The sequence below is a fragment of the Dermacentor albipictus genome, chromosome 3, assembly GCF_038994185.2.
Source record: "Dermacentor albipictus isolate Rhodes 1998 colony chromosome 3, USDA_Dalb.pri_finalv2, whole genome shotgun sequence".
In the NCBI taxonomy this organism is placed as follows: Eukaryota; Metazoa; Arthropoda; class Arachnida; order Ixodida; family Ixodidae; genus Dermacentor; species Dermacentor albipictus.
Genome location: NC_091823.1, coordinates 40,827,603 through 40,843,708, shown reverse-complemented (window position 1 = coordinate 40,843,708; position 16,106 = coordinate 40,827,603). Strand labels below are relative to the sequence as shown.

Sequence of the window (16,106 nt, the reverse complement as noted above, 5' to 3'; positions counted from 1 at the left end):
GAAATTCCCCCAATTCAAATAAACGTAAGACGTAGAAATGCTTTTATGAGACAACCGATACATTAATTTGAAATAAAGCTGTTGCATTTGAGACAAGTTCAATAGGATGCAAAATCTCCATTTAGGACCTCAAATTTTTAAAAGGTTGCCCAAAACCAGCAAGCTAAAGAAAACAGAATGGTACAAATCCACAACTCTGCACAAAAGACAGAGCTTCTCAAGCGAAAAAATGATGCATATGAATTTGCAGCTTATGGGAAATTATTACAATGTTTACAAGGGCTTTGAAACAGTCCTACTCGCAAATTAGCGGCATAATACGTACTTCAATTTTGTCCACTTAAATGTATTTAGGTTCAATTTACATAATTATATTCTTTATAGCAGAGTTAGAAGCAAACCTGATATTCCTTATTATCGAAGCTTTGAAATTTAGGAACCTAAACTGACAGCCTAATTAGAAATCCACTTCCAGAGGTACTAGACTAGCTCTTTAGAAAATTGACAAACTCAATCTGTGCAGTAGTTGCAGCGGAAAAAAAAAACTTCTTTACCATCCCCCCAACTAACATACTCACAGTGAGAGGAGATTCTCCGTCGCTCCGAGCCTCGCGTCCAATTGGCCCCACCCCCTCTATTCGGCGATTGGGCCCCTGGACTAAGGGCTCCAACCATAGTTCCATAATGTTACTAGAGGGAACTGTGGTACTACTGTCTACAGGATCTGCAAGCAGGGCAGTTATGCCAGCATAGGAATGATGAATAGTCCATGGATTTGCCTAAACGTCATCCTTCCGGCTTTAAAGGGACACTAAAGCAAAACAAATCGGTTTAGGCTGATAAAGCATTGTTTGAGAACACTGCAGGCAGTAATTTCAAAATAGTTGAATTATTAGATGAGGAAATGGAGGTCGAAGTATCAGTATTTGAATTTCGCGCCGAAACCCCGACGCCGGTACGTCAGTGCGACATCAGGGATTCCAAAGTATGTTTTCGCATTTGGACCACGTTGACCAAGTAAAGGTTCCCGAAACTTGCTACGTTTAATACTTCGTTCCTTTAGAACACAATGTAGTCAATCTGTACCGCTAAATAATTAAGTAGGCTGTAGAAGATGCCATCAGAATCCACGACGTCGGAGAGACCAGATGCGGGAACTTCAAGGAGGCTTCGCCACCCATCTTTCGTTCTTGCACTTTTTCTGGCTTACCAAGTGTCTTATAGTAGTAAGAATGGCGTTTTTGGTGTCTTAAAGACGTAATTTACTGATGCAGAAGAAATCATTTTTCTCTTTAGTGTCCCTTTAAATGGCTTCGCACCTTTGCAAAGTGACCATTTTTAAGAAAGCACTGCATCATAAAGAATACAGTAAACATTGTTAAAGTTGTCCGATGGCAGAATACAAACACAGGACCTCTAGCAAAAACGACAGATATCGAAACCATTATGCCATGGACACGCAGTCAAGTGGAACCACAGGAATTAGCAGCAATTATGTAAACTAGTAGAGTGTTGCTACCTTTTTCATGAAAGGAAAGTATATAATCTCCGAAATTTAGACCAATTTAGAACGAGATAAAGTGTAATAAACAAAGGCACAAGCTTGTCTAAGCCCTAAGCACAATGATCAGACAGATCCATGTAGTACCCATCATTTCCATGGTGGCTGAACAACTACAGTGCCAGAGTTCTAGCAATTGTAGAAGCTGTGGCTCCAACCAAGTCAAACTTTTCACTAGACAATTTTAAGTCTTGTTACCATGCAATTAGATAGTTCTGAAGCTTCCTCTTAAGTGTGATGCATTTAGCTTTCTTTTTTGTAACTGTGCAACATGATGTTTTGGAAAAATATTGCAAGGGATCTGCAAGACAGTGCTTCTTTAAGGCCGACATTCCACTATGTTGTTGCAGTGCGTCAGGGCCGCTTATCACTTGGAAATTGTTTAGTCGACTGTTCATGCCACCAAATGTAGGCAGTGGTGCCTACGCTGTAGTCGCTGCAGTCACTCTGGGGCAACGTGCTAGCGCAAGCAAACACTCAACCATGAGAAGCAAGAAGTCACTTTGTGGTGAGCATCTGACGTTTATTGTCACGTAAAAAAACTTTTGGACCACGATCTATGTACAGGAAAAAATGACAATGCTAAGGCCATTACATCCCATGGAATGCAGAAACGATGGAAAATTCATGATTGGCCTCGACACCCTGCACACGAGCCTCGCAGCTCAAGTGACGCACGAGTATCTCGCAAATGAGGTCAGCATTTAAAAGGCTAAAACATTATCAACAAATACTAGAAATGCCATATGCCAGAACGTGGACGCTGAAGTCGCAGTTTACTAAGAGCATGTTTCGCCACTTACAAGACACGTCATCATGGCAAACTAGGCAGTGATGAAAATTGCACGCCGTACGCAAAAGGCTTCCAGCGATGGAGCAGAAAAATACATGCAGGCGAATACTTTGTTCACAAATTGCCCATTGTGCACGCTAGGACTTAGAAGGGCAGCATCTGTGAAGGCTTTAGGTGGGCGACCGAGTGGAACCTGCGCAGGAAACAAACAAAGTCATCAGTGGTGCAAGTTCCCTACCTGAAAGTTTGATTACAGCAGTACACAAAAAGATATTTTAGTCGTAAGTGTTGTGCGGTTTATTTCAGGCTTGTGCCATTTTTGGCAACATTCCATGAACAGCACAAGCTAAAACGATGGCAACAGCATGGAAACTAGCAAACGAAAAAAATTAGAGTGCGCTTTAGCGAGCACGAAGCTCCTTGTTCCAAAAATCAGCAGTGAAAAAAAGCAAGTGCACGACCAAATGCCAATGCATTTTTCAATTCACTGCCCAAACCCACTTTTCACACTCCTGCAGGATTGCATGTCCTGCGATGTAGCAGGACATGCAAAACTTGTATGCCCAAAGCATCGTAGCAGAGTTGCAAGGTTTGACAGTGCTCAATAAAAAGAATGCTTGCATTATGTGACCACAACCTGTTCATTGTTAGAAAGCCATGAAAGAGTTGTGTCTAGTACATCCTCTGCTTCTGAACATCAAGTTTCAATTGGTTTCCATTAAACTGAAACAGATCTCAAAGTGCAATGTGGATGGCACCTATTGGAGATCCAGTACCACAAAAAAAGTCAGAATTATTCAAAAGCCGCACTCACTTTGGACTCTTGAACTTCTCATGCACAGCCTTTTGGTCGCGGCTGGCTGCGTTACAGAAGGTGCTGTACATAGAATGGATGCATTCCCGGAAAGCGTGCACTTCATAGCCCGAGAAGGAAACAAGATCCTGGCCCTGCAGAAAAGCACACAGATTTGTCGCAAATGCACGTAACTGCTAATGGTGTCATGAAACTGAGCATGACAATCAACTTCTCCTGTTCACATGGCTGCGCCTGCAAGGGAAGTGGAGCTGTCTGACCAGCAGTACTATGTAGTTGGTGTTTGGCCATGACAGAGTAAAGGTGCTGGTGCTGCCATCCACTCATCTGCCAGAGTAAGTGTGCGCATAAACAAAAAAGGTCACCTGGTCGATGTATTGGTACTTTTGGTCCACAACAGTTAGAATGGGACGTAATGACGACAAAAACATGCCAAACTTAATTGCGCCGTGAAATAATAATGTTATAGTAAATTAAGCATTGCAATAGAGCATGAAATTTGAGAATTGTTACAAGAATAGTGAACTATGCTAGGTGGTCAAGAAATAGAAAAAAAAAATTTGGCAGATTACCATTTCCTGGGAATGTATTTTGGCAAGAGGAATGCGGCTATGAGGAACAAAGCTTAGTTTTTACTGAAGTCAACTTATGCACCTTTTATAAAAGTGGATCATTCATTTACGGTGAATGCCTCTGCACAGTGTCCGGAAAGCTCTCTCAGATGCAGTCACAAAATCTTGCGAAAGTGATAGCGTCTTTAAAAGTGATCACAAGAGAATACTGCTCCAGTGTAGTTTGAAGCAGTGGCCAAGGAAGCACAAATGGCAACGACATGCCGCTTTCATTATGAAATCTCATTAAAACGCAAACGCACCAAATCCACTGCATGACGATATACTGGCACATTCCAAGTGTTTCAAAAGCAATAGCACAGAGTTGGGTGGCAAGCTCTTTAAGATAAGTTGTCAGAGTTATGGCTCTTCATAAGTTCAAGCGACTAAACTTGGGTACAAAAATCATTGATGCGACACAAGCTGACCACTTCTGCACCTTATACAGTCGAGCTCGCTCATAAGGAACACACAAGCGAACTTGTGGATCGCCAGCAACTCTACAAACCGGAGCATAACAGATGGCTGCATGGGCAATTACCGCTGCGAGAGTCTTGTAGACTTTGTATGTGCACTAAAAATGGTGAAAGTACTTCAGGGCACATTGTGCACACGAAAGGGCAGCCGAAAATGATTTGGCAGAACAAAGCCTCATGTGGCAGTAAACCGTAGTAAAGTGACACCGTCTGCCCCAAAATTTGCTTTTGACTTCACTGATCAGCCTTTGCACGGGTCCTATCACACCCTTGAAATCCCTGCTTGAGGGAAAAAGAAAAATGACTAACAATAATAGCCATTCCATACTAAGCAGTCTCCTCAAACTTAGAAGGCACTTTCAAAACAGTGGTCACAGGCACTTTTCTTTAGATATATATCCGAGGTGCCAGCAGCCCATGTAGTAAAAATATTCCTGCACAGCTGCGGCAGAAACTTTGCTGGGACATTCTTTGAAGAAACTTCAAACAATTCTTTTAGCCAGAAATTGCCGACTTTCTTCCACTGTGTCACCGCTTAAACATTGTTTCATCAGTGCTTTTGATGCACTATTTTGCATTGTGCAATTTGCATACAGCAGCTGAAATGGATATGCAACATGCAGCAGTTAGGAACACAAAATCGTGAGACTGAACAGAAGATGCTAAACAAGGGAAAAATTTCGTTTGTACACTTGCTCACATGCCTTGGGCACCACATCTTTTTGTTGAAATGTTTGCACGTGTGCCAACAGCTTAGCTGGCAGAGCTGCCACCAAGAAAAGAATAACAAAACATACCCATGGATGCCTGTTGAGAGTGTGGTTGGCCAAGCAGAGTGCAGCACCGGCAATGATGCTGGGTAGATACTGAAGGTAAGGTTCATCCTCCAAGAGTGCAAGCTCGCAGAAGTACTGCAGAGAGGGAAAATGAACCAATATGAAAAGAAATGAGCCTATGAACAGCTCTAAGGAGTTAACAGGCTGGAGTAAGAAGGCAATCAGCAGAAATTGAGGCACTTAAGACAGTGGCATAATGTGTTTCAGCTATCGCTTGTCATTCAACAGACCCCAAATGCGTCAAAAAAAAAAAAAATCAAGAAGAGCACTCGTATGAAACAAGATGATCGATTGCTTACCGTAGCCAAAATGTATAAAAAATCAATGAAGCATATGAAAGGATTGCCGACAGAAAATGTTTGCCTCCCCTTTACTGCTGTATTGGATAGCCGTGGACTATGCTGTGGAGCGCTAAGCCTTCAACCGCCATTCTCAAGATAAACTTTTTTACCATCCAGACTTCGACAGGCAAAGAGATTTATGAAGACTTGATGAATTGGAAGAAACAGAGACTGGAGAAACAGTAATTCGAAAGAACAGTCAAGGCCATGACCAGTGTAGCATGTCCATCTGCCTGGGCTATGACAGACAAACAAATTTACGAACTGTTCACAAATACTGAAACAAAAGAAAACTGAAATGAAAAACCAGCTTCTATACAGCATGAAATGCCCACTGAACCAACACGCTAGAAGAAACCGGTATGGGCTGGGTAGCAGTCAAAAAGAAAGAAAACTTTACTGTCAAAATGCTAGTAGCCCCAGAGCACAGTGAAAGAAATTAAGTTGCCCTTTAATGCCACGCATTTCAAGTGCATGCCTGGTGCAGCACGGCTTAAGACGTGAAAAAGGAGCCATCAAGTCGCTGAAACCTGTTCTGGCAGTCTAGTGGTATCAGATGCCACTGACACGCACACACACATGACTGCTGTCTAAAGCCAAGCGCACTCAGCACCCAAGGGGGCAAAAGAGGGGGGAGCACGTCCCCTGCATTTCCAAGAAAAGAAACTAGAAAGGCCACTTTGGCAGCTTTTGGCAAAACTTTTTGTAGTAAACCTTTCGAGCAACACTAGGCCGACTCCCCACCTGTTTTCCAAGATTTTTATCAGTTCAATTTTTTTTGTCATAGTGCTCTTTAGAAATTTAGGCTGTTACGGTGAATACAAAAGCAAGACAAAATTTGTGTGTCAGTATTCTAGGAAAAAGAAAATAACATTGTGTTCACGAACGTCCCAAAGCAACATTGCCATGGCACACTTGCCATGGCAATGTTGATGAATACAGCAGATTGCCGGGCAGCCATATTTTTGTACTACTCGAAGCTGTTGATGGACGCCAGCACCCGTCATGTTATCTGAACATGGTTAGATATGTTACTGACGGACTGCAATAGTTTTTCTGAATGCACCTGTATATATTTGGTCATTAATGGTATGAAGTGACAGAAAATGTGGCGGCTTCCAGTAGCCGGTGTGCGCTTTCCAAGCGAAAGATACTGGATATTCTCATCAGTGACAGTGATGACAAGCCTTGCAACAACAGCACTTTCTACGAGCCTTCAGGAGAAAGTGAATCTGACTGTAGGTTGGACCGATTCACCAGAGAACAGCCCATGCTGGAGAGCTTGAACCTTTTACACAATGAATCGCTTGAGACTAAAAACTACAGTAAAATCTGAATGATGCTGAAATGTAAATAAGTTTCATAATTTTCTCACTAAATATTTGACCTGTGTACCGATGGCACACAGAAAAACGAGCATATAGCATATTCCTGCTTTCAGTAAAAAAGTGTGCTGCACAGAAGGCCCGCACGAATGGCAGTGAATAGGTTAACTGTAAGTATGCGTAAACATTTTTTTTAAGTCTACCCCCATCAAAATACAGCTGTCATGTCCTAGGTTGAACCTGCAGATCTGTGCTTAGCATCAAAATGCCATAGCGGGTCAGTGTTGAGCAAATGCTGCCAAAAAGCAATTCGGTCAGCAACAGTGATGAAGTGCATTGCCAACACATCCAACACAGCCATACACGAACATACATACCTGGGCAAGATAGGTAACCGTGTCTGGGCACTTGTTAACTTCTGCAAAACGTAGCAAGAAGGCATAGGCCGTTGGGGAAGAAACGTCGAAGGAAAGAACCTTGAGGACCACTTGCTCCATTCGCAAGACTTGCTGCTTGGTGTAAGTGTCATCAGTGATATACACGAACTCACTGACTTCTGGAGGGTAAATCTCTTCAAACTTCCTACAATTGTGAAGAAAAAATAAAGCAAGGGATTTTGCAAAATGAAACACTACGTACAAGTGCAAAGGAGAAAACGCAGCACAGCTCTGAATGCATTGCCACATAAGTAAAACCATAGAGTGGTTAGGAGTGTACAGTGCCGGTCTGCCATTGAAGGAAACAAAACTAGCATTTTGGGACTGGATCACAGTTCACTTTTGACATGAGGGAATGGGAGCAAGGAAGCTTTTGAAATTTCCTGGGTAATATTGATGCCGACAGCCAGCTCATCGAAGTTCATGCCCTTTCGAGCATCACCGCAAGCACATTTCTCCTACAAAGTTGATTGGCTTGAATACTACCTGCATATTTGCTATAAGGATGGACCATAATGCCATCATGCTCAGTGTGAGCTGCAACGCACGATATGTGGCCAGAGCACTCTCTGCATTGAGCTGGTGGTGCTAACATGCGACGCTCTAGAGAAAAAAGTTGAGGGTCATCCGTGTTCTTTGCAGAGCAATAAGGCACCGACGTTCCGAGCAGCACAACATACTCAGCCTTTAACACAGAGTGCATCGTCATGGCACAATCCTGCCCTACCATAGAAACTATTGCAAGTTTTTTTGCAATGGGTCGGCAGCAGCGTTGCAGTAAGGGGAGGATTACACTTAGAAGATAAGACCGAGTGCCTCTAGCAATGCTTAGCAAAGGAAGACCCCCAAACTATTACTAGAAACAATGAAACTTCTTTTTAAGAGCATCACACATTACCGTCACCTGCTCGGCCAAGCGAGAACTCCAGATAGCTCGCACTTACGATTCATAGCATACTGTAGGATGTAAATCATACTATATGCTATAGTACACCTGTGAGCAGAAGTACACGAATCGCAAAGTGAATTCGTAGTTCAGACAAACAAGCAAAATAGACGAGTGCGCTGTAAATTTTGAAATGCCAAGTTTCGACTACAGTCCTCGACTTTGTTGTGGAATATCTGGACAGCACACTTTTCCTCAGAGTAACACGCTGCACAAACATCCTTAACCATACAGGGAAAGACTTATGAACAGACAAGTTTTGAACTGTGGGAGTAGCATGAAAAAGCACTGTTAACCTGCCTTCTTTTGGATAACATTACCCCCTACCATGCCTTGCATGCCAGTTATATCTTGACTAACAGTGGCCTTTTTAGCATTTAGGCCATGGCCATGTCTAAATGGTGCCGGCAGACATGTATATCAGTGCTGTTCATGTACAATTGTTACACAGGGTTAGGTAGGGAGCATGAACATGTAAAAGTACTGGGAAGGCATGGCATTTGATGCTGTATCATGCAAAAGCAACCCAGTACTAATTTAAAGGGGTCTTTAACCACTTTTTATCTAAGAGGAGAAAGACACTCGAAGTCAAAATAGGCTATTTCAGAAATACTATGCTGCAAAAGTACTTCAGTGTGTTCAGCAGAAGCAGGCCCCGGCCTTTTTCTCTTGGAGAAATAAATGAATCTTGAATTAAACACAGTCTCTGCTGTGTTCTCGTTCCTTCTTCAATGTCTTGCACTGCGAAGGCTACAGCGGAGTTGGGCATGCCCACAGTTCACATTTCATTTTGGATGTCAATGTAGACACCGCGACTTCCAATTTTGGCGACTACGATGCTCTAAACGTAAACCACTGTTGTGCTCAGCGAGCTGCAGTTCGCTTAGCCAGTGGACTCTCGGCAGCACCACATGGCGCCGCGGTATCTACGCTGCATAGCTGACCGCAGCTACCAATAGCAGCCACGTACGAGAATCGGCTTTATTATAAACTAGAGCATCCAGAATGGAATGAGGAGCAGACTTCTGTTTGAAAAGCATTCGAAAGAAAGGCAACTTCACGCTCTACTTGTGAGCTGCAACCATCATGTACAGCAGCAAAACTTTGTTGAGATGTTCAAAGTAGCGAATGCTACCCACGGACTTATTTCACCAAGCCCGAGAGTTGGTTCAGGTCCCCCTTTAATAAACCACATGGGGAAAAGAAAAATGTGCATGCTGGGAGCTTTACTATTAAAGGGGTATTGAAACAAAAATTGTAACTCAATTTAACTGGTAAAATACATTGCAGATGATACCTGTGAGCTCGCAGCAAAGTATCAATAGCCGAAATGCAGCATAGAAAGCAATTTAATGTCAAAGCTCATGCAATTGACGAACCAGCAAGTGCTGCATCTATCAATGTTATGATCAGCATAGGTCCCATTTGTAAACGATGTTATGTAACAAATTTCAGGGATTGAATTAGCCGATGTACAACACGATTGGCTTGTCTTGGTGTTTGGAAGATGTTTCACCATTGGCTTGCAGTGACCACATACAAATAGTACATACTATATGCATACATTAAGTTGACGTGCAAAGTGTTTGCCATTCACAGATTATCGTGTTACCGGTAACATTAGTAGCGAAGCTGGTGGCAACATCTCGTGACAGTCTGTCCAACAACTACAATGCATTTGAGTTTGTCACACCAGTGTTACTGTCAAAAAAAAAGAAAAAAAAAGAAAAAGAAGGAGTTATAAAAGTATGGCGCATTCATGATTGCCTGTGTTGCTACCAACACTTGACACCAACAAATAGAATCTGCAAGTTGCAGTGTTAGTGTTGCGTGCTCTCTGGTAATATACGGTCGCCAAATTACTACCAGCATTTTTCCTGCCATACCTCTCTGAGAAACAATCCAGCAAACTCCAAACAGCAAGACATTTGCAGACGCGCTAAAATGAGACCAGAACACTAATGCCAGGATCATACTGCGCAGTGGACTTCAGCGCAATGAAGTATTATTATGGTGTAGCAATGTACAGGTTTCCCCATCAAACTAGCAGACGAAACAGGGGTCCAGATGGCATGGTAGACTGTGCGCAAACGTGCCTCACAGGTCTGCACGCTCACATGATCATCGCTGTTTAGAGCATGCAGTGTACATCAAGGGTCACAAATGCTCTTCAAAGTCAAAACTACGACTGTTCACGAGATATGAGCATATAACTAAGCACTCATCGCGTGCTGGAGCAAATGAATATTTTTATAGCACAACTGCAGGATGAATAGCTACTTATTAAGCAAAAGAACAGCACAAGGAATTTCAGGGTGTCTACCAAGCTGACGTTTCCAAATTCCCCGAGTTTTCCAGGTTTTCCCTGAGCACTTTTGCTAAATTCCCTGAATGAGCCAGAACTTTGTTTTATGTCAAGACAGGCTGACACCATGTTGCCCGATGCTGTCACTCTCTAGTAAGCATGTTGAAACAAAACAAAAAAAAAGACTTAATCCAGTTTGAATAGTAAGGCGTAATATCTATTTTATTTAAAAAGAAAACAGAAGGAAGGTGTTAGTAAAATGCACAGTGAAAAAAATGATAAAACCCATTGCAAATTGGGTCGAACATATTCAAATACGAGTGTAAGGAGACGCATACATAAGTAAATATTTTTTGAATATGAGCTATTTCTATCAACTGATAGCAAGCTCATCGGTATGAGGCCTGAACTTTGTCACAACTAAGATTCTCTCTCAGCAGCTGGGAAGTCAATCTCAACTGTCCTGACAATGACATACTCTCTGCCCGTACAAAACATCTCAGTGTAGGGTTTCACTGCTTTAAATAGCTTATTTTGGTTTGAATGAAGGACACCTGCATCTCGGCATCAGCCAACGCTTTGTTTTTTGAGCTCAAGCTCCTTCAAAGAGGTGATAGGACGCTTCATTTCCTGTTAATTCCTCAGGACGTCGGTCCTTCCTGTTCTCATCCTCCTCCTGCCACACGTTCACCCCATGGATCATTTGAAGCATCCTCTTGGTCAGTTGTACAGTCAACGTCCGATTTTTCGGACTCCCTAGGGGCCGCAAAAACATCCGAAAATCGGGCAGTCCGAAAAAAATGAATGCATGTCTCTAACTGCCTATGAGGGCTAAAATTGGAACAGGCACGTCCGCAAAAGTTCTTAAGGCCTGCCAGTACACTTATTAGGCATATCAGTGCTCGTACTGTGACAGGAGATGAGGGTGCACGCGCGTATATTTAAGGAATACATAATGTGTCCCGTGACAATTGCCCCTTCCCACGCTTGTAAGCTTCACCGCCTAACATTGCTGTAATGAGGCGAAGCTAACTTTCGGAAACTGTCATTACGAAACGCGCTGTGTGTGATCTGCGAACTTCGAAGCCAATGGCGAAGATTACAAACGTGGTGTTGGTGCCATTGCTGACAGCGGCGAATTCTTTCAATGAAAAACACGGCACCGCACGGCAAGAAGCTTAACAGCGAACGTGAGAAGCAGCTAGGCCTAACGTTGCCGTGGTGGTGGCCACGGCTGCCGGCGGATTCGCGTGCGATAGTGCCAGTTCGGGGCGGCGAGATAATCAAAATGGCGGCGGTGGCGGCTTTGATTAATGCCATTTCAGACCTGCAGTCAGGGCAATATACATTTACTATATGGAGTACGTGGTGGTGCCGCAAAGCCGTGCAGATTATCGGGCATGTCCGAAAAAGCGTCTGGAAAAATCGGTCGTTAACTACTCTGGCAATACATCGTGCCGATGACACGGCGTCAATGACGATTCATTGCGATTCCTCTGTTACTGGAGCCAGCATTAACACGACTTTCGTTCCCTTTCAATAAAGTTACAGCTAATTTTCCCTGACAGAAGCACGAATTCCCTGAGTTTTCCCTGAGTTTTTCCAGACTTCAAATTCCCTGAGAATTCCCGGTTTTCCCGGTTGGTAGACACCCTGAATTTGCCGTCAGTAATCCTTTAAAGAGAGCCTTGAAACTGAATAGGCCTAGTCTCAACAAAGCAACAAAAACTTTGCCAGAGGCAAACCACATGAAGCACTGCTGAACATTTGCCAAGGAGGTGCGGGAACTGCATTATGCAACTTTTACAACTCTTGCAAAAAACGCTCGGGTAGCCTAGATTGAAAACTTGCAGATGTTGAATACCGTCAGCCAATGCATAGCGTTTGAATATGAGCCCTGCAGCTGTTCCAATAAAGTATGTTCGAAGAGGTAGTACCACCCAAAATACTTAGCATTTGGCTGCGTACTACACCGAGGGTTTGACGAGATACAACAGAACTATCGGGACCAATTTTTTCACTTGCTTTGACCACAGTTCTAACTATTTAGATTTACTATAACAGGCTTTACAGTACAAACAAGAGCACTCAAATGAGGGATTCCCCTTGCATAACTGATGCATTCTTACGCGGCAATGAGAAGAGAAGCTGTGCCGACAAGTTGTAGCCTTGTACGCTGCACCGACATGCTTGACAGGAAGCGGTCGACGTAGGAGACTGCGAGGAATAGCGTTTCAGTGTGCAGCTGGTATTCCTCTGCCACTTCGACGAGCCAGTCAACGAGGATGGTACGCATGGATGAAGTTATGTCTGGCTGCTTCCGCATGTAGTTTGCTTTGCAGGCCATCCTTACCTGGATGACAAAAAGAAAATGGTTGACAAGATTGAGAGCTCCAAAGCAACGCAAGAGTGAAGAGGGACTTTGTAGGAAGTTTAAGATTAAGTAAGCACACCTGGGTTTTCTTTGCACATGCATGCAAAGCACTGCACACCCTCACTGAAATGCAGCTGGGGATGACTGCTCAACAAAAAGCCACAGCATAATGCAGAAAAATGAAAAGACAATAGGAAGAGCTTGCCAGGAGATTGGCTAAAATAGAAGTATGAAAGAGGAACAGAAAATACTGAGGAACAGTGGCAGTGTATAGTTACCACCGATGCCAAAAAGGCTTGATGCACTGTTACAGGAAGTGTGTTGTATGGAGCTTGCTGAACTTTTCTACACAAAGTCACATGATCAGGAGGGAGAAAGGCAAGTTTCACAGCAACAATGTTACAGGATTGCGTAGTGGTAGAAGACGAAAGTCCGTATAGAAGGCAACTACATTGACAACTTGGGCAGGGAGTTTACCATTGTGAAAGGTTTGCAATAAGCAATAGGTAAATGAAATAAATGGGTAAGTGAACCTTGCAGTGCCATACAAATGAGGTGCATCAGCTCCCTAGTGGCATTAGCAACCTCACAAGAGTTGACATTCAGCCTGTGTCGTACAACCTATCCACAAGTTCGAAGCATTAAGAAAGGGGAAAGGAGAGAGAGAAAATGCAGCAGGCACTGAATCGTTAGAGGTTAAGAACCATCTCATTTGCTTCCCTGTCTATCCTTTCACTTCTTTGCACTATAAACTTGGATATGGCATCATCAAGTTAGAAGCCACTGGGCGAATTGATTGTCCAAACTGAATTTGCTTGAAACAGGCATGGGAGGCAAGAAGTTAAGACCTTCCTCTCCCCAAGAAACTTGCCTCTAGCTCCCTCATGTAATTGCATATGTCCTGTGCATATTCTGCACTGGATTCTTGATCCCGGACGTCACTATAGCTCAGGGGCTCGAGTGTATGGAGAGATGTGTCCAGGACCATGGGAGATTCACCAGGCGCTGAAAAAAAGAAAAAAAAAAGAAAAGGAGTTCGGTGAGAGGAAAGAAAAGACAGCTGTCGACACCGTGCATGTCCGAGCAGCTTGTTTGAATTTGTAAAAGCCAGCAACTGCCAAGTCGCCCCTCAATTCACCCGCAACTTACGAAGTGCTTCATCGTCCATGCGACAGTCAGGCGACATGGGCACCGCCGTGGAGTTTACAGAGGCCGAGGGAACGGCGAGGCAGAGGGGTTGGCTCGCAGAAGGAGCCACCTCATCAGCTTGAACTGTGCGCTCCGCGCGAGGCTGTTCGGAAGCATCGCAGGAACCTTCTTCGAACACTTCAAAACGGCCAGTCGGCCGAGCGTTCTCTGTAGTGGATGCTCCAAGCCGTGCCGACCTTCTGAGGGCAATTGGCTGCTGCTGCTATGAAACCAGCAAAAGAGTGGCGTGCGTTAGCAAAGCACTACCCTTTGCGAGTTCGCCTAGAAACAGTGTTGCGGGGTACCATTTAGCAGCTGGGAAAGATATGTTGGCCTACGCGTGCACAAGGTTACAAGTTTACTACAGACACGGCTAACATACTTAATTATTCAACATCAATGCTGCGGCAACCCTCCTACCGAGCAACCGAATAGCAGCAGCATGTGAAAATTTGCACAAAGGAGTGTCGTAATTTAGTGCGCAAGAGTCGCACAAAAAGAAATTAGGAAGCAGGTCAAACTGCAACGGAGATCGGTACTCATGCAAATTTGTCAGCTAACTGTACACTAAATCAACACAGGGCAAAGATTCACCAGTGACAACTGATGCAAAATAAAGTATGCCTACCAGGCAACCGCGAGCGGTATTCGCAACGGAGAATAAATGGACACCGCCGAAGTGTAGCAGGACCCACGCCGCGCGCACATGGCGCGTTAGCACAGCAGACAGAAAGAGAAGCGTGCAATATATTTGAAGTTAAGTCTCAGAGGAAAAGCAATACACTTAACTAAGCGTTGGCCCGCGATGACCAGCGAGACGAGAGTTAACAAGTTGTTTACAAGTTAGCTAACGCTTTCTCGAGGATGCTCAATGTTCAGGCAAAAGCGGCAACCCGCGCACAACAAAATATCACTGCAGCCTGCACTACGATATATAAGCAAAAGGCCTAAGAGACCCAAGCACCGTCACAAACCATTTCTCCATCAACGCATGTGCAACAATAAACAATGGTAGCACAACCCCTGAACCCCGCAGCCGCTGCACCGGCAAGTCGGCCATACCTGGTTGCCGCAGTCTCGCTTCGCCAACGGCTTTTTTTCTGCTACACGGTTAGTCTGGATGCATCCCAGTGCTTGTCTCTTGGGAATAGCTGGCAAGGAGGTCTTCTCTGCGTTCGTGGTTAGCTTGGGGGCCAGGTTAAAAGGCCTCGAGTTTTCGTCAGCGTAGCCAACGGTCGAGGTGGCGTTACGCCTCGCCATGTTTGAAGCGTTCCTCCACAGGCAAAGCGCGTCACCTCGTTTACGATGTCGGTACGCTCGCCGCTTCAGAGGCTGTTGTCCTGTCGTTTCATGTGGCAAGCTACTCGTCCGACGGTCGCTGGCTGCCGGAATTCCGAGTTCGTCGGCCCCGAGTAACGACCGCTGTATCAGAGCAGCAGAACCACTGACGAATGGCCGTCCCACAGCTGAGTGCGCGAACGTTAAATTCCCCGCGATTCAGGCGAGCCCAAACAAATGGGCCAATAGCGTTCGGCGTTTTTTCATCACGTGCCCTATACGTCATTACTTCGCGCGCGTGCGCGCGCTTTGTTGATTGCAGCGCCATTTGCGGGTAGATAAGCAATTTCGTATCACAAAAATATTGCGACAGACAACCGAGTGATGAGGGATCAGTCGTGAATTAGCACACTTTTCATAGCTGACAATAGGGCTTCTGCGTAGTATAAGGTTTTTCAGTATCCAAGCTGACCAAGCGGACTTTCGAATAACCGCAAATGCCGGTGAAGTCGGAAGTGGTGTTTGAAGACGATGTTTCCTTCCTCCGTGATGAGGGCTAACAAAAACGTTTTTGACCTATCCACGAATATTTTTGGAATGCGGTGACTGTAAAAAAAAAAACGGTACTTTAACAGCTCGCATTCTTTATTGTTTCAACGGTAGGCTTTCAATACTTGCTTGAAGGTGCTACAGTTTTCGGATGACAGGATCGCCCACTCCGTGATCGCCCACGACCACTATAAACCCACCTCTCTCCATTCCCCCCACTTGTGCAAGTCAGGCTCAAAAATGACAAAGCAGATCTAGCTTCAGAAAATGGT

The 16,106-nt window shown here is 44.3% G+C and overlaps 1 protein-coding gene across 2 annotated transcripts; it reads right to left on the bottom strand.

The window, feature by feature from the left end:
- Positions 1-2,059: 2,059 nt before the first annotated feature.
- LOC135902565 (G2/mitotic-specific cyclin-A-like) lies at positions 2,060-15,513 on the bottom strand. 2 transcript variants are annotated; one of them, XM_065432733.2, is made up of 8 exons: positions 15,070-15,513; positions 13,969-14,227; positions 13,691-13,824; positions 12,575-12,798; positions 7,135-7,339; positions 5,053-5,166; positions 3,169-3,302; positions 2,060-2,547 (listed from the first exon to the last, which is right to left on the bottom strand). In XM_065432733.2, exons 1-8 carry the CDS (start codon positions 15,265-15,267, stop codon positions 2,499-2,501), a joined length of 1,317 nt encoding a protein of 438 aa, XP_065288805.2. In that variant the 5' UTR covers positions 15,268-15,513; the 3' UTR covers positions 2,060-2,498. The 2 variants fall into 2 exon arrangements, with proteins under 2 accessions (XP_065288805.2, XP_065288804.2); XM_065432732.2 differs by having other exon boundaries at positions 13,969-14,230; positions 15,070-15,512.
- Between the last annotated feature and the right edge of the window lie 593 nt (positions 15,514-16,106).